The 17,334-nt window shown below is 41.1% G+C and overlaps 1 protein-coding gene and 1 long non-coding RNA gene across 3 annotated transcripts in view; one reads left to right on the top strand and one right to left on the bottom strand.

The window, feature by feature from the left end:
* Nucleotides 1–17,334, top strand: part of LOC114039381 — a 79,619-nt gene that overhangs the window by 46,369 nt on the left and 15,916 nt on the right. For both annotated transcript variants that reach the window (XR_003568666.1, XR_003568665.1), the window contains exon 2: nucleotides 5,337–5,490. This is a non-coding gene — a long non-coding RNA (uncharacterized LOC114039381). The remainder of the gene's footprint in view (nucleotides 1–5,336; nucleotides 5,491–17,334) is intronic.
* SERPINE1 (serpin family E member 1) lies at nucleotides 7–11,358 on the bottom strand. The gene is made up of 9 exons (XM_027857098.1): nucleotides 11,177–11,358; nucleotides 10,182–10,447; nucleotides 9,399–9,632; nucleotides 4,688–4,882; nucleotides 3,974–4,172; nucleotides 1,803–1,903; nucleotides 1,576–1,662; nucleotides 596–679; nucleotides 7–244 (listed from the first exon to the last, which is right to left on the bottom strand). Exons 2-9 carry the CDS (start codon nucleotides 10,444–10,446, stop codon nucleotides 207–209), a joined length of 1,203 nt encoding a protein of 400 aa, XP_027712899.1. The 5' UTR covers nucleotide 10,447; nucleotides 11,177–11,358; the 3' UTR covers nucleotides 7–206.

Below are 17,334 nucleotides of genomic sequence, written 5' to 3'. Positions count from 1 at the left end.
TAAAGCCTGGGTGTGAGAGGCCAAGACCTGAGGGTGAGATTTTAAAAGGGAACAGTGGTTGTTTTGTTTTGTTTGGTCTTTTTCTAGAAAGAGAAAAGCAAAAAAAAAAAAAAAGTTATTTCTTCAGAGGGTCTTTTTTGTGTGTGTGTCACTTTTTAGTTTGTTCCAAATGAGCGTTCCTTTTCCCAAACGGAAGACTTGATCTCTTAGGGTTCCATCACTTGTCCCATGAAAAGGATTGTTCCTAGAGGAGATAAAAAGAATTGTAGAATTTTAGAACCAAAAGGGACTGTATGGGTCATTTAGTCCAACTTTGTGCTTTAATTGATGAATAAAATAAAGCTTAGAATGAATAACTTGTCTGTTGGCTGATATCTAGTTGATGGCGGAACTGAGAGCAGAGCTCAGACCCTGATTACCAATCTAGCACTCTTCTACTTCATCATAATGCCTCACCTAGTAGGAAGATAAGTGTAACTAAGGATAACTTTCCTTAGATACTCTCTAAGAACAGTGGTGGTCTTTTTGAGTCTGCCTTGTCCAAGGCAGAATGGAACAACCTTCAGAGTGTTGCAGTATTTTTTTAATCCCTCACCTGTGGGATTGTGCCTGACTACAAAGAGGAAGGGCCTGTCCATGATGATCTCCTGGGGAGCCATTCGAGCAGAGACAACAATGGCTGGAAGAGAAAAACAAAAACAAAAACAAACCTCTTAAAGTATAAGAACATAAGAGTTGCAACCATGCCAGATAATTGGTCTGTCTGGCTTATTACTCTGCCTTGATAATAGGACTGAAGAATGGTTTGGGAGAAGGTCTAGGTTTTCCTCCCTCCCAAAAAAACCCAAACCCAATAACCTTGAACAATTAGGTATATTCCCTGAAATACCCTGGCTTCTCTTAACCTATTATTACCTGTGACTTTATCTAAAGACTCTTTTTGAAATTATACGTATTATCAATCTGTACCATGTCTTGGGGTTCATAGGATCATAGATCTAGAGCGAGAAGGTATATTAGAGGTTATCTAGTCCAACTCTTTCATTTTATAGGGGAGAGAACTAAAGGTGATTAAGTGACTTGCCCAGGGTCACACAGGCAGTCAGCATCTGAAGTGGGATTTGAATCCAGGTCTTCTGACCAAAGAACTGTCTTTCTTTTCCTTTTTTTCCTCCACATACTTATTACTCACTGTTTAAAAGCTAGTCTTTTGGAGACTTTTCAATAACCAGGGTCCTACAGGAGTTAGAGAGGTACGAAGTCAGATCCTGGGGAAAGCAGGACCCTCTCTTTTAGACAGAGAAATGTGATTGAATGTGTGAATGAGAGCTGTTTCCTTCCTTGATCAGAGAAGGAACTGATTTGTGAAGAGAGGACTACTTTGACCTGGGAAGTAAGTTTAGTCCACACTGAGATGGACTTGGGAGAGTAGGCCACCCCCTAACTCATCCTAGGGGTACAAGGGATTGGTTAACTGTTTCCTATATCTTGGAGTAAACCTCCTCAGTGCCTGGAGTTTATTTCAAGAACTGCCCCACTTGTCCCTGCCCTCATTTCTGGCTGAGCCAGACTTACCAGTGGTTGAGGATGCCACAGTACCACTCTCATTCACCTCAATCTTCACCTTTTGTAAGGCCTGGGACACATAGAGTATTTCTTGGTCTGAGACAGAAATAGATACAAGGGCCAGTCAGCCCGTTTTCTGGATGATACTTTCCCCTACCCCCTCTTCGTATTCACAGATGATTTAAGTTCCTAGAGGTAGGGAGGAGAACCAAGACAAGGCATAGAGGATTCCTTACCAGAAAGTCTTGTGAAATCTGCTATCCCTGGCCTGAACATGTCCTTCATCCCCAAGTTCTCCAGAGGCCTTTTCAGGTCAACTTCACTCTCCAGAGAAAACCTGCAAAATCAGAGGACTTAGCTCAAGTTCAGGACACACATCATTAGCAGAACCCAAGGTTCTAAGTTGGTACTCTTTCCAAAAGCCTTGTTCTTAATCTATTGTCCTCATTGCCAAGAGATAATATAGAATATAGAACTTGTTGAAAGATTGGAGAGTGAGATATTTATCTGTTTATCCAAGTTAGAGGTAGATTTCTAGTATTGATGAGTCTCTTCACTCAATAAGCATTTTTAAAGCAAGTCACTGTGCTAGGTACTGGGAACATGAGGACAAAAACAAAACAGTCCTTGCCTTCAGGGAACCTATATTTCGCTAGGAGGAAGCAACATGGGGCATATTATATTGTATTAGAGAAGTAAAGGTTAAAGGAGGCAGTGGAGAGATGATAAAAAGTGTTAGAAGAAAAGTTTGAGGTAGGAGAGGGCACTGACAATTATATGAGCTAAATCTTGAAGGGATATAGGTAGTCTGAAAGGGAGAGATGAAGAAGGAATGCATTCCAAATGTAATGGATAGCTTGTAGGAATGCACAGATACTGGAAGGAGATAGACTGCTGAGTTTGGGGAACAACTGGCAGACCTATTTGGTTAGAATAAGAAAGCATGAAGAAGAGCAATGTGAGACAAAGATGGGAAATAGGTGGGAGCCAGATTATGGAAGGGAACCACTGAACATTTTTTATCAGGAAGGTGACACTTTCCTACCAGTGCTTTCGTTATATTATTTTGACATCTGTGTGAAGGATTGAGAATTGAAGTTGGGGAGACAGATTAATTAGGAGACTATGATAATAGTCTTGAAGAAGGGTGATGAAAGCCTTGCTGGTGGGGTGGTATATGTGGGAGATGCTGTGGAGGTAGAATTAGCGTGACTTTGTGACTAGAGTGAGGGAAAGGTAAAAGTCAGAAATCTCCCAAGTTTACAAAGATGGGTCAGGTTTAACACCAAGGTACCTCCACTAGATACCTGTTGGTGCCCTGAACACAAACAAGAGTTTGGAGGAGGGATAACTTTAGAGGAAATGAGAATTAGATCTGGTTTGTATATGTTGAATTTGAGATGCTGATTGGACATCCAAGTAGAAGATGTCTAGCAGGCATTCGGAAAATATAGGACTGGAGTTCTGGAGATGAATTAGGGATAAATATATAGGTCTGGAAATCATGGCCAATGTTTGATCCCTTTTCTTAAATAAGCCAGAAATGTTGGCATTGTTTTACCCAGTCTGGTTGGGAGTCAAGGGCAAATTCTTGTGAAAGGACATCTCAGAAAAAAAATTTCGTTTGTAGATTTTGTTTTCTAGAGTCAGTCATGAAGAGAGCTCAAGCAGGGAGGCTTTTGAGCTCTTCAGTTCTCACCAGGACATGACTGATTGCCACAATTTTTGTTTTTTAAAAAAAAGAAGGAAAAAAAGAAAAGCACAAAAAAGTCCGTCAGCTATTGAAATCATCTGAAAAAGTGGGACAGACACAGGGAGAGGTTTCCCTGGAGTTCTGAAATTACCTAACATCAGCCTTAATCACCCCCTCTTCCCTCTTTAGAAGGATTTTTATAAATTTGCTTTATTAACTGAGGCTTTACCTAAGAACTATAGGTTAGGTTTACTAATTTGATAGAAAAGATGATGTTTCTCACACACACACACACACACACACACACACACACACACACATACTCACACACCCTTTTCTTTTAAAATTTTCAAGAGTTGGAAAAATATTAAAAAAAAAATTTGATGGCCCAGACTTACCCCACCCTCAGTCTCCCACTACAGATTTCTCTTTTCTTGTGACTGGCTCTTACTTTGGGCGTTAGGGGGCAAGAAACCAGAGGCAGGCTCCAATAGCCTCTTTTCTCTCTACACCTCACCAAAAGCAAAGGGGAGGAACTGTTTTTAATCCATTCCAGACCACCAGAAATTTTTATTGGAGTCTCAGAGCCTGGGGAAGCACTAGTAGATTAGGAAGTCACGAGATAATCCTGAATTTATATCGGGGACAGGGAGCATTTACCAAGAACTGATACAGATGGTAAACATGTGAGGGGCCAAAGTTGGTAGGACTTACTTGGGCAGAACCAGGAGACGGGGCAGTTTGGTCATATTGCCCTTCCATTGACTGATGAGCTGGGCGTCTAAGATGCTGGTGAGGGCAGAGAGGGGTACCTCTTTTTCATAGGGAGCAGCAATGAACATACTGAGGGTGTCACCATGATAGGGCAGTTCCACAATGTCATAGTAGTGCCCACTGGGGGTCAAGAACTCAGCTAGAAAGAAAAAGAAAATTACATGGGAAAAAGGTCTACTGATGATGAAAATAGTCATTACAACTCAACCCCACCCTAGGGGAGAATCTCTCCACTTTTCCCATTCTTAAAATTTCTCATATACATTCCTGGAATTCACTTTTAAGTTTCTTTCATTTTCCATTCCCTTCCTTCCTCCTATTCTTTTGTCTATCACAAGGGTGTCTTAGTACCATCACATATCTTTAGATTTCAGCACTCTCTTAGCCTTTTTATTTTTCCCTCCCTTCCTACCTCCCCACCTAATTATAACCTGAGAATTTACTCTTTAAGTACTATCTATCCAGGCTTTCCCATCCTCCACCACCATTGCAGCAAGATTTTCTGGGTGCAAAAAAACTCTTTTTGAGCTAGAGAGAGAGTGGAGAAAGCTCTGATTGAGAACTCAGAACTTCTGAGTTTGTCAGATTAGATCCCAATTCTGAATAATGGAATTATTCAGTCCTGGAGGAAAAAAGAGGAGCACTTGCACTTACTGCAACTGAACTTGTTGGTCTGGGCCATCATGAGCACGGAGGCAGTACTTCCATCAGATTTGTGGAAGAGGCGATGGTGGATGCCCTTGGTTGGAAAAGGTAGCTTCCACTGGCCTTTGAAGTAGAGTGCATTGACCAACACCATTTTGGTCAACTGGTCCACAGCTCCCTCTCCCAGCAGGTTGCTGATCATGCCTAAGTGGAAAGGCAAGAGAAAATTTGATAGTCAGGAGGCTAAGATTTCATTTCTCTGTATTTATTGTTCCTCCCCAGTCTTAGGTTCTCTGCTGGATGTATTTGGAGAGGCACCAGAACTACAGAAACTCAGAGTTGGAAGGCCTCTCAGAGGTTATCCAGGCTAACCTATACCTATCCAAGGATCCTCTTTATAACTTCCTCCACAAGTGGTCTTCCAGGCTTTTGTTGAACACTGCTAGTGAAGTCATTACCTCTTGCACAAATGATGACATTTTTGGCAAGCTCTAATAATTAGCAAGTTTTACTTTTCAATAAACCTAATAAAATTCATACAATTCTACTCATCGTTCCTCCTGTCATTCTATTCTCTGGGGCCAAGTAGTACAGATCTAATCTATCTTCTACATTTGAAGACAGTTTTCATTTTCCTCCTGTATCTTTTCTTCTCCAGGAACATCCCGAGTTCCTTCAGTGGATCCTCATATGGCATGATGTTGAGGCCTTTTGCCATTCTTTTCACCTTCGTTTGGACACGGATCTTCAAATTCTTTCCTCAGATTGGCCCCCTGAACTGAATATGATACCTCAGATATAGTCTTATCAAGGTAGAGTACAAGAGAACCATCACCTCCCTCATTTTGAATATCTTGATTAAAAATATTTTTAAAAAGTACTCTGTTTTAGTTTGCCAGAAACAATTTTACTTAATATAAAATTAATCTGTGCCTAAACCATCATAGGCTGCATGAAGTCTATTTAGAGGGATATTTCAGAAGAGTAGTCTAAGGCCATCCTGGAAACAGCCAGGCAATATAGAAAAAAGATATCTGTGCAAACTCCTTAGTCAAGATCTGTAGCCTTTTTCACCCTCTAGACATAGCAATTAAGACTTAATTTTACTTCTTTATAGCCTCTATTAGACATTCTATAAGATCTTGATCTTCTACAAGGCTTGTTTTTTGTCACCAATTCTTCCTTACCTGGCCCCAGTGTTTGGTATAATATGATTGAGAAAAGGGGAAAATTAGTGTTAATTGGTGCAGTTGCAGTATAAAAATTTGGTTGAAAATTTATCTTTACTAAACCAACAGTAACACTATATTTCAGTATTATTGTACCTACCTCATCCAAACAAGCATATAAAATGGAGAAACCAGGCCAAGACAAAGTTTAACTAATTGGCTCAGTGAATAGAAGAGTGGCCTTGGAGTCAAAGAAACCTGATTTTAGATTCTGCCAGACACACTAGCTGTGTGACCCTGTCCAAGTTCTCTGATTGCTTTTGGTCTTGATTTTCTTATCTGTGAAATATGGATAATGATAGTACTTACTTTATAAGCTTCTAATGAGTGTCAGGTGCTTTATTAATTTTTGTGCTATATAATTGCTAGCTATTAAAATAAAGAGAAGAGCAGCATACCTGTTGGATCTTTTTTTTTCTTTTGTTATCTTACAAGTTGATTCATTCCAAGTAACTAAGTGCTGTAATGATCAACCTATTCTTGTTATTGTGTGTGTGTGTTTGTGTGTGTGTGTGTGGGTTGACCATGAATGAAAGTTTACTTTGCCACTAAAGTAGCCTTCAAAGCGGGCATACGGGGAACTACTGAAAGACTTTTGTAACCAAATTACTGTTAATACCAAACTGCTGAAAGCTAGTCTTCAACACTTAGTTAATGTATTCCGGTCTAAATGAACCTTTGCTTCTAAGACAGCTTGAGGCAAAAAGTAGCAAGAGACCGTGCTTGGAACTTCTCCTGTGTCCAGAGTCTAGAGTTACAGTGTGCCTGTCATCTCCAGGGCAAATTCCAATGAATGCCTTTCTGGAAGGAATTGTAAAAGGTTTAACTGAAGATGTGAGCTGTATTGCCATATTAGGGAAGCCAGCTGCATTTACTGTTATGAACTTTATCTTTATTTATTGTTATGAACTTTATCTTTATTTATTGTTATGAACCTTCTTACCTTGCTGGCTATAAATGAATTCTTTAAGGAAGTACTTATTAAGTATCCATTGAGTGTGCAAAATTTCTATAAAGTGTTATGAATAAATTGTTATCCTTGGTGACCATATACATTCTTTCTTGGTATTGGTGATCTGAGAATGGGAGAATATTACTAACTACAGGATCTAAAATCAGGATAGAAAATTATCTTTTTCAAAACATGTTGCTTCTCAGTGCTTTCATTGCTCTAAGACTACAGCTCTCTTATACAACTTAACTAGACCTGACTAGTACTTGAGCATCCTTTCTATTTAGGAGATGTTAGTAAGTTTTAATTGGATACTTCTGGATAAAGCCAACCCTTCAATTTCAGTCTGAAATGTACATAAAGACCTAGAAAGAGGCCACTAGAAAAACCATTTTTTTTTTTTTTTTTGAGAAGAGCCTGTCGAATCAGTTCTAGGTGATTTGGGGTATGCTCTACGTGATTTCTACACTAGGCAAACCACATGAATACTATCCTTTCCTCACTGAGTGAATAAATGCAATGGGTTGAGAAACTCTAATGAGATAGAGCAATGCTCTGAGATTCTGGATTTTTTGGATGACCAACTATGGGGCCATATGTAGTGATTTCACTCATCAAGGTTAGCTGGACAGTTCAAAGATCAAGAATGTTTACTGATCTCCGACCATGAAGTTATGTGTGGACATTGTCAGGCTAAGAGTGCAGTACAGTGCAGCCACTCACATGCTTATGGCCCCATGAAGGGAGTGTGGGCCCTGACTCAGGAACCCTGGAAAGGATGCATTATGGGACTGAGTAGTCTTTTGTGATATGTGAGAGCTCAAACTCCTCCCAGGGTATCCTAGCATAAATAAGAGCTCCTGCCAGGTATTTGGTATAGAATAGGGAATTAGGTGGACTTCCTGACCTTTACAACCAGTATGCAGTATGCAGAAAATTTTGAGATGAGGATATAATTGTAATATTTGATAATATTTGTTGGGCTCAACAAATACACTTTCCAAATGAAGTTAATAGCTATATTGGAAGAATGAGTTTTGGATTTAGAATATTTATTCTATAATAGCTATGGCTAAGGCAATCAGACTAGCTACTTGCCAACTGACCAGTAGAATAAAGTTCTACTTGCCTTTAAATTTGGAACACTTATATCCCAGATAGCATTGTTAATCTGCATTCCTTTCTGGCTACTGCTTGGCTAATAAATAGAGAATGAAGTATGTTAAAACACTAGGTTTTATCTCTACTCACATTGTTTTCTGTAGCCTATTTCAAGGTGGAACTAGTTGGCATACTATTATATATCAGTTGGCATACTATTATAGCATTGAGAAAAGTCTTTGTTGTATTACTGTCATGCTGAATTTGAACAAAACAAAACAAAACACAGAGAACACAATTTGGACAACTAAAGTATGTGTTTTGTTATTGATTAGCATGTTCAAAATTGAGACCCTAGAATTAGTAAATTTAGGATATGCTTCAAATTATACATATTAAAAACCTTCTTTTTAGTTTCTCTAGGAATATTAAGAAATGATATTTCTCTAGCTAGCCTATCCCCTTTCCAGACTTTTCCCTTTAGCAAAGTAGAAAAAACAAAAGCTAGACTTTCCTAGGAAATGGAAAAAGGATGATAATCAAATTTAATTTTTGTCTTTCTCTCCACTTGATGTGCTTGTCTCAATGATCCACCTAAGGACAGTGTTCTCTTTTTCATTCAAGGTTAAGATACTGACCTCAGGAATCAAGGTTAAGACATTGACTTCTTTTCAATATTTAAGGGGAGTGGTCTAGGTTGGAACTGAGTGGTGACTATTCTGAAATGTTAACTCCAAACTTGATTTTAATATGTGATTTTTTCCTTGTTCAAGATTTCTATATATGTTACTTCAGATCATTTTGGGGCAGAGAGTCATGTCTATACCATTTTGGATATCCCTTTTTCTAAACTAGAAATGACTTGGATAGAGATTAATGTTAAATTAAATAAAAATTATTTCCAGCAGATTTGACTTTAAACTGCAGAGTACATTCTGAGTATTATTTTTTTCTTTGAAAAATGCTGTTCCTCTTATGATGTAGTTTCAAATTACATTAGCCTTTTTGTTTGTCAGACTAGATTGCAATTGTCTGTCTGGGAGTCTGAAGTGGATCAATTTATCCTCCACCTCTGTCTTCTACTATGTAATCTTTTATCTTCAGCATTACAAAAAATAGTGAGAAAAGCTCTCAAACCCATCATACAGTCTTCTGCCCTTGTAAAGATCAGGCTGTTTCATAAGGGTCACTGCTGTTGGGTAGACCTCACGACTATTGCCTTGTATGCTGTTTTGTGTTTTGTCATACTTAATTCTGATTTCTATTTCATTCATTTGTTCATTCATTCATCCAGCAAGCTTTCATTAAGCACCTACTTTATGTTCTGCACTGGGGCTATAAAGGACTACCCCAGACACCATTTTGTAGCTGTTCTTAGAGTCAGTGCATGAGGAGACAAAGTTTTAAATAAGATTTCTACTTTTCCTGGTCTTCTTACCTTTTGTGTGCTTCTGTACCCAGTCATTCACAATGAACCGGGCCCTTTCCCCCTCAGTGAAGTCCACCTGCTTGACCATGCTCCGGAATACTTTGAAGAAGTAGGGCATAAAGCCCTGGACAAGTTCCAAATCACGCTGGATGAAGATGGCATTGGCTGTACTGAATTCGTCTTTGTTCCAAGGTGCCATGAGCTCCTTGTAGAGCTTTCGGAGACCAGGGGCCAGACCTTTCTCTAGACAGTGGCAGGAAAGAGGAGACACATCAAGCTTATAGAATCAGAGGTTCCTTAGGATGGTTGGATCCTGCCACAGACAGAATGACCTCCAACCCATTTCAGATCAAGCATCTCTCTTCTCATACATCTCCACAGAAGGAGATTTCATACCCTCCCTTAATCCCTTCTCCATCACTATTCCTGCCTCACTTCATCAGATAACCTCTGGGGGTTCTTTTTTTTTTTTTCTGCTTGTGTTTGGAAGCCCCAAACTTGCCCTGAGACTGATCAAAGTTTAAGTTCTGGTGGATGTTGTCAGAGAAACCAGCTGTAGTCCCTGTATCTTAGCAACACATGAGTTTATCCTGGCCACCTGCTGTGTGAGCCTTCCCTCAGTCTAGGTGAATAATATTATATAATAGCATCCAGGGTACCTTATACATTGCCTGATTCAGCCAGATCATTTTATTGATGAGAAAACAGAAATTTAGAGACATTAAGTCACTTGCTCAAGGACACACAAGTCACCCCCTTTCCCTCCCATTCCCTCCCAGGAAGGTCTCTCACCTTCAATGCTGTATTCCATTGCAGCTTGGATCTGCTCCCTGGTGTTCCCTCCACTTGTCACTTGCAGCATAGCCAGCACTGAGGCTACTCCATAGGGTGAGAAGACCACATTGCCATCCCCAGAGGTTTGGACCACTTCCCGAAATACCTTCATCCCAAAGTCTGTGACCATTTGGGCTACCTGGGGGTTGTGTTGAGGCAAAGAATCCCCTACACCAAGTATGAGGACCAAGGAGAGGCAGGCAAAGGCCCCGGAGAACAGCATCCTAGAAAGGGAAAAGACAAGATGAAAAATGTAATGAACTCTCTGGAGAGGGAGAAGAGACTTGACAGAATTATAGATCCCTGAGGCCAGAGATGGGGGAAAGGAAAAGTGTCTTTCCTTTGTTTCTAACATAAGGGCAGAGAGGAGGGTGATGCCTGAGCCATCTGAGAAATTCAAGGGTTGGACACCTAGGCACTTCTGACTCTGACTGATTCTTGATCCCTTCTAAGGTCCGAAATTGTTCCTAGTTCTACTGTTCTTGGTGGGCCTTGATTTTTTGAGAAACTTGGAGAAGGGCTTCTGCTCCCAACACTTCTTCCCTCTGTTCTGTATACCCAGAGAATAAATTACAGGAGTATCTTTTTTGTAGTGAATTTCACTTTCTCAAAGTAACTTTCATGAGAAGTTGGGGAAAAAGACTTTTTTTTCCTTCTTTTTGGCCAAGAGAGAAAACAAACATTCGAGGGAAGTGGTAGGGAACTCAGGAGGTGGGACGCAGAAAAGATTGGCTCATATGGTTCAGTGCCCGGCTCCCTGCTCCTGATTCTGGCCTTTCTTCCCCATCAGTACTGCCCAGGTCATTCTACTGGATGGCGTTATCTGCTCCTCAGCCCATGAAGCTAAGGGGGGAAGCAGCTAATGGTTTTGGTGCCTGGGACAAGGAGACAGGGAGGGCAGTTTCTACTCTGGCTTAAAAAAGAGAAAGGGAAGGACACGGACTCTCCCTTACCTGAAAGTTTTCAAAAATCTCTTAGAGGAATTGGTGGTGGCTGCTGTTGTTGACTCCCTCAACTTCTTGTCCAGCTGTGGGGGTGGAAGCCTGTGAAGAACAGGAGCTGGAGTGAAGCTCTGAGTGGAGCAGTTGTTCAGGAGATGCGGCTGCTCTCCTCGACTTGTGGACTCTTCCCTTTATAACCCCTCCAGGCAGGAAGTCTGATGAACTCATCCAAGGGCCTCCCCACCCACTTTCCAAAGGTTCTGGAAATCTGCCCAGGCACCAAGAGGCACTTCCCCACTCCAGACTGAGGGGGAGTGTGTGCGTGTGTGTGTGTGTGCGTGCGTGTGTGTGTGTGTGCATGTGTGTGTGCGTGCGCGTGCGTGTGCGTGCGTGCACGTACGTGCGTGTGTGTGCATGCGTGCGAGTTTGTGTGCTTATGGGCACGTGTGTGTCTCAGTCTATGTGTAAATTCATGTGTTTGTGAGGCTGTAAGGAGGAAATGCTCTCTCTAGCTTAATAGAATGCCACCTCCCAGACCCAAACCCCACATTTTGTCTCTTCTTTTCAGTCCTCTCTTCTTTGGCCCCATGCCACTCTGCCCTCGGCAGTTCAGCTGGTTAGAGATGCCTGGCATTCTTGGTGACCTTACTCAGTATCCAGTATCCACTTCAGCCTTTTTTGCTTTTCCCAAGTCGGAGAGGGCTGGCGGTGAAGTTGCAAAAGAAGGGTCATTGGACTATAGATTTAGCGTTGGAAGGTCATTTGGTCCAACTCCCTCATTTTACAGATGACGAAATGGGATCAGAGAGACTTGCCCTGCACAGGGGAAATAAGTGGTAGAGAGCTGAGAAATGATTATAGTTCTTCTAACTCCAAATCCTAAAGGCTTTCCACTATAATTGGAGGCCCTGATATATTCCAGCTACTCTCCCCCTCAATCAGCCTTCAGGGAAGGCTTTCATCCTTTGTACTTGTGGGCAGCTAGGTGATGCAGTGTATAGAATGCCAGGCCTGGAGTCAGGAAGACTTGAGTTCAAATCCAGTCTCAGACACTTACTCGCTATATGACATTGGGCAAGTCACTTAACTCTGCCTCAGTTTCCTTATCTGTAAATTGAACTGGAGAAAGGAATGGTAAACCACTCTAGAATCTTTGCTGAGAAAACCCCAGATAAGGTCACAAAGAGTCAGACATGACTAAACAACACTTGTGTCTTAAAGGTATCCCCACTGTCAGAGGGCTTGTAGGATGCCATATAGTCAGATGGTCATCAACATTTTCTTAGGGCAGGGATGGAGAACCTGTGGCCTCCAGGCCACATGTCTTCTAGGAGGCCCTCTAAGTCCTCAAGCGTGGCCCTTTGACTGAATCCAAACTTCACAGAACAAATACCCTTAATAAAAGGATTTGTTCTGTAAAACTTAGACTCAGTCAAAAGGCTGTACCCAAGGACCTAGAAGGCCACATGTGGCCTCAAGACCCTACTCCTATTTAGGGCAATGGTTTCTGAAACCTTGGAAGTCTCTGAAAGCCTTTCATGGGGTCCTTTATGTCAAAATAATTTTCATAATGCTAATATATCATTTGTTTATTTAAATACTCCTACCTTTTCCAACTACATATCTGTGTGAGACCAGATTTCGTTCATATACTTCAACTAAAGCAATATAACACAATAAGTTGAGTACAGAAGCAGATGTGAGAATCTAGCTGTCTCTTGTTAAGCCAGACATGACAGAACTTTGTAAAAATATGTAAAACAATGCCACTTTATCTCACTGATTTTTTTTGGGGGAAATATTTTTCATAAAAATGTCATTTATGTTAATATGTAACATGTTTATTATTATTCAAAATGAATTAATAAATATTTTTAAAAGTTAATTAGTTTTAGTTTCTTATATGGTACATATTGATAGATATGTCATAACTCACATAAACAAAAGCTTTTTGGGGTCCTCAAGCATTTTTAAGAGTCTATAGGAGTACTTAAACCAAAAGATCCGAGAACCACTGTTTTAGGGAAGTAGTGCTGGTAGCAGCTTTCCCACTAACCTCTGCTACTCTCTCTTTTGCTCGTCTGTCTGCTCATCTGCCAGTCCTTGATGATGCAGGGCTGACTCCTCTGCCCTCCAGGGGCCCATTCTCAGAAAGCTGGTATGTTCAGACTTTGGTGGGGCCCTTTCAGGCTTGGTCTTGTGTCAGCAGCTGTGTCTGGCTAGGACTTGAGGTGTGCCATTTAGGGAGGTAAAGTCTTAAAAGTTTCTAGCTACATAGTACCCCTGGTATCACCTCTAGGCATGATAGGCCTGGTCATGGTAGTGGTTCATTATGAGTAGAGATTGTTTCATTCTTTGTAATTGTATCCCTAGCACCTAGCACATAGTAGGAGATGGATAAATTCTTGTTGATTGATTTTGACTCTGAGTAGATGTTTATTACCACTATAAACAAGGTGTAGGAGCCCAGACCTCTAGGAATATAATAATAGTATGTTATTATCTATAAGAGTATATTTAGAATATAATAGTATAGTATATAACATAATAAATAATAGTAACTTATATAATATGTAAGTATAATATTTATATAACAATAGAATTAGAATATATTGATATAATAATATATTAACATAATAAAAATAATACACATGTTTTAAAACATTTAGGGGCAGTTAGGTGGTACAGTAGACAGAATGCTAAGCCTGGAATCAAGAAGATGAGTTCAAATCTGGCCTCAGACACTTACTAGCTGTGTGATCCTGGGCAAGTCAGTTAACCTCTGCCTGCTTCAGTTTTGTCAACTGTAAAACAGATAATCGCACCTATCTCTCTGGATTGTTATAAGGATTAAATGAGATAATATTTGTAAAGCACAGTGCCTGACACATAGTAGGCACTTAATAAAATGCTTGTTTCCTTCAACAGAAAATTTAGATAAGACACAGTCCCTGGTTTTTAAAAGATGAAAATAGGTAGGCAGGCTTGACAAGGAAGGCTATCTGAGGAAAGGCATGACAGGAGTAAGATCTCAGAGTGTACTGGAGACAAGGGGGGTTCAGTTTGACCGAAGCATGGAGGAGAATAAAATGAGATAAAGACTGGAAAGAGAATGGCAACAACTCCACAGAACTCTGGCCTTCTTCTTCTTGACCCCTTGCTGTGGTGTCACTCTCACAAAGAAGTAGGAAGCCCAGAAAGTTTGCGCGTTATATGGGAAGGAGTAGGAATTGAGGCCAAAGGGAGGTGCTTGGCTGAGGGCCCATGGCTGGGGTCACTGACTTTGCCTTTTCCTGCCTAGTGACAGGAGACAGTAGAGGTCCCCCAGAATCCTCCCCTATTCTTCTCTGTGGCCCTGATGCATTCTCTTCCCTTTCCCCATAGCAGAAACCTTTCCGTAAATCACTGGACTATCTGGAGATATGGGACCTTTGTTACTCATCACAGCCTCTCATTGGTCCCCAGTAGGGAACACTTCAACATCCCTTCTCAGAAGTTAGGCCCTGACTCAAGGGTCTGTGTCACTGATTTCTCCCCTTTCAGCTGTATAGAAAATGGCCTCTTAAGCCCTCTCACCTCAGCAAGGGGTCAGTGGGAGGGGAAAGAAAAAGATCCACTTGTTGAAATCTTGGTGTTTCAGAGTACAGGAGATAAGAGGGTGGGTTACAGAGACTAGCTTTCTGGGGAACTTCCAGATTCAGCCTACCAGGAAAAGTCTCCATTAGGCCTCTCAGAAGGTGATATGTAATGGTGCCACCAACTGGTCTCATCTCAGTGCTGAGTCTGACTCTCTAGGATCCCTTCCCTCCCCCTACCCATTAAGCAGGGGCCAGTGAATAAGCACTCATCTTCTCTATCTCCAGCTGTCCTTTCACTTTCAGCCCTCAAGTTCCCCTTATGTTCCTTCTGAACTTTTCCTCTTTCCTATTTCTTCTTGTTATTTTCCTGCTCCTCCTCCCTCTCTTTCTAGATGGCCTTATATTGCTGTATACAAGTGTCTGATTCTCCCCATTTGTGGCCCACTCTGACCACTAGCCTCCCTTTCCAGCTTTCTCCCTCTTTCTAGTGAGATTCTTTTCCCTCTAATCACTTTCTCCTAACTCTCACTTCAGTCTGAATCCCATTCTCTCTCATCTCCTCTTCCTATAATTCCTCCACCTCCCTTTTACAGTCAAAATGTAAAAGCATTCCAGCCCTTGGGAGGGGGAAGGGAGGGAGATGAGAGATCTGAGACCTCCAGCCTGTTACATAGCTTCTGAAGAATGTTGGGAAAGACCTCCAGATTTCCAGTGATTTCACTTCACTCGACAAGGGGTGGGGGAGGAGGGTGCGCTAACAACTCAGTGCATCTATTTTTGGCCTTGGTTACTCTCCAAACTACACATCACCCAAAATAGACCCTGTTGTGGTTTTTCTTTTCCTCTGTTCAGAGGAAGGGAAGAAAAGCTTTCTTTTTGGCCTTAGTTCCTTCCATTCAACCTCATGGGCCTAGGTCACCTCTGCAAAGGGAAGATCCAACAGTAGCCTCCCCATGACCCCCACCTGAGTGACGTTTTTCCTGCCTTATTTCTTTGTCCTTAACACCTTCCCTGAACACTTTTAGGAAGCTTCTCCTTTCACTTCAACTCCTGCAATAGAGTCTGCACCATGATGTAGCACTTGATAATAGACTGTCGTGTTTCTTTGATAATTAGCATTGCAGACTCATCGGAGATTTGAGCTGGAGGGGACCTAAAAGATCATCTCAAAGAGCTTGGATGGAAAATTCTCTGCTCTTCTCTGACACTCCTGGTGCCCTTGATTTTCCTTTTATTAGATTATAAATTCTTTGAAAGCAAGATCTGTGTCCTCTATCTCTGTATCCTTAGCAGCTAGCAGAGGAAACTGAAGCTTGCCTGAGGCCATGCCGATAGTGAGTGGCAGAACTGGTACTCAAGCCCAGGCTCCCTGACTCCAGCCCAGTTATCTTTGTACCATTCACATTGGCATTTTCACAAGACCCATCAGGTTGCTAAGAAATACTGGTTGAAAGTATGGCTGGAAGGAAGAGAGAGAAGATATTCCCAACCCACCCTTTTGCAGAGGTGGAAGGACCACAAGTGTTATATGTTGTACATATTTTTGATGAATTGATCAATTTTGTTCATTTTTTCTTTTTGTCTTTAAAAAATATTGTTTATTATATGGTATGGCTCTTTGGAAAGGTTAGGGAAAGGAATACTATGGTGATGTTAAAAAAAAAAGACATGGGGCAGCTAGGTGGCGCAGTGGATAGAGCACTGGCTCTGAAGTCAGGAGGACCTGAGTTCTAATCCAACCTCAGACCAAGCACTTGACACTAACTGTATGACCCTGGGCAAGTCACTTAACCCCAATTGCCTAAAAAAAAACAAACATAAATGAAAGCCTATTTTAAAGAGCAAAATAAAAAATTGGTTAAATAAAATTGAGTTCTTCTCCCACCCTCCACTAATATACTGTATACTCCCCCAGCTTATCCTATCATCCTGCTCTCCCCTCTGTTCTTATTCTCCTTTCCCTTTTCTGCAGTCCTCGTTTGTCAACTCTGCTTCTGTTATGATGAATTCCCATTTTTGTTATGTTTGTAGTTACAACTATGATTTTTATCCAGAGAATGTAATCTTCAGAAACTCCTGCTAGTCAGATATCTTAAACCAAGGTATAGAAATGTTCAATGGTACATCCAAGGTCATTGGTAGCCATACACTTAGACTGTAAGTTCCTTGAAGAAATAGGGGTGGGGAGTGGGGAGAGAGACTGTGTCTAATACATAGTCCTCCAACTGAGTGTAAGGACTTGAGGGCAGAGGTCTTTTTCATTTTTATCTTTGTATCCCCAGTGCCTAAGGCAGTGTTATATATTAGGTCCTTGATAAATGCTTGTTGATTGATTATATTTCTCTTAGATCCCCCTCAACATTTATCACTACCACCATCAGGGTGGTAAATCCTGTGTGATGGATATTTTTAATAGAAAAGTCCTAGGGAGTTGCCTGAGATAAATAGAGCTTAAGTGACTTGCCCAGGGTCACATATCTTGTTAGTGTCAGAGGTGGGATTTGAACCCAAGTCTTCCAGACTCCAAACTCCTATCATTATGATAGGCTGCCTCTTTAAGCAGAAATTAAATGTCAATAAGTAATCCTTTTA

Source organism: Vombatus ursinus, unplaced genomic scaffold, assembly GCF_900497805.2.
Source record: "Vombatus ursinus unplaced genomic scaffold, bare-nosed wombat genome assembly UNPS02011916.1, whole genome shotgun sequence".
In the NCBI taxonomy this organism is placed as follows: Eukaryota; Metazoa; Chordata; class Mammalia; order Diprotodontia; family Vombatidae; genus Vombatus; species Vombatus ursinus.
The sequence above is the reverse complement of the archived record's forward strand: the minus strand, read 5'-3'. Positions and strand labels throughout refer to the sequence as shown.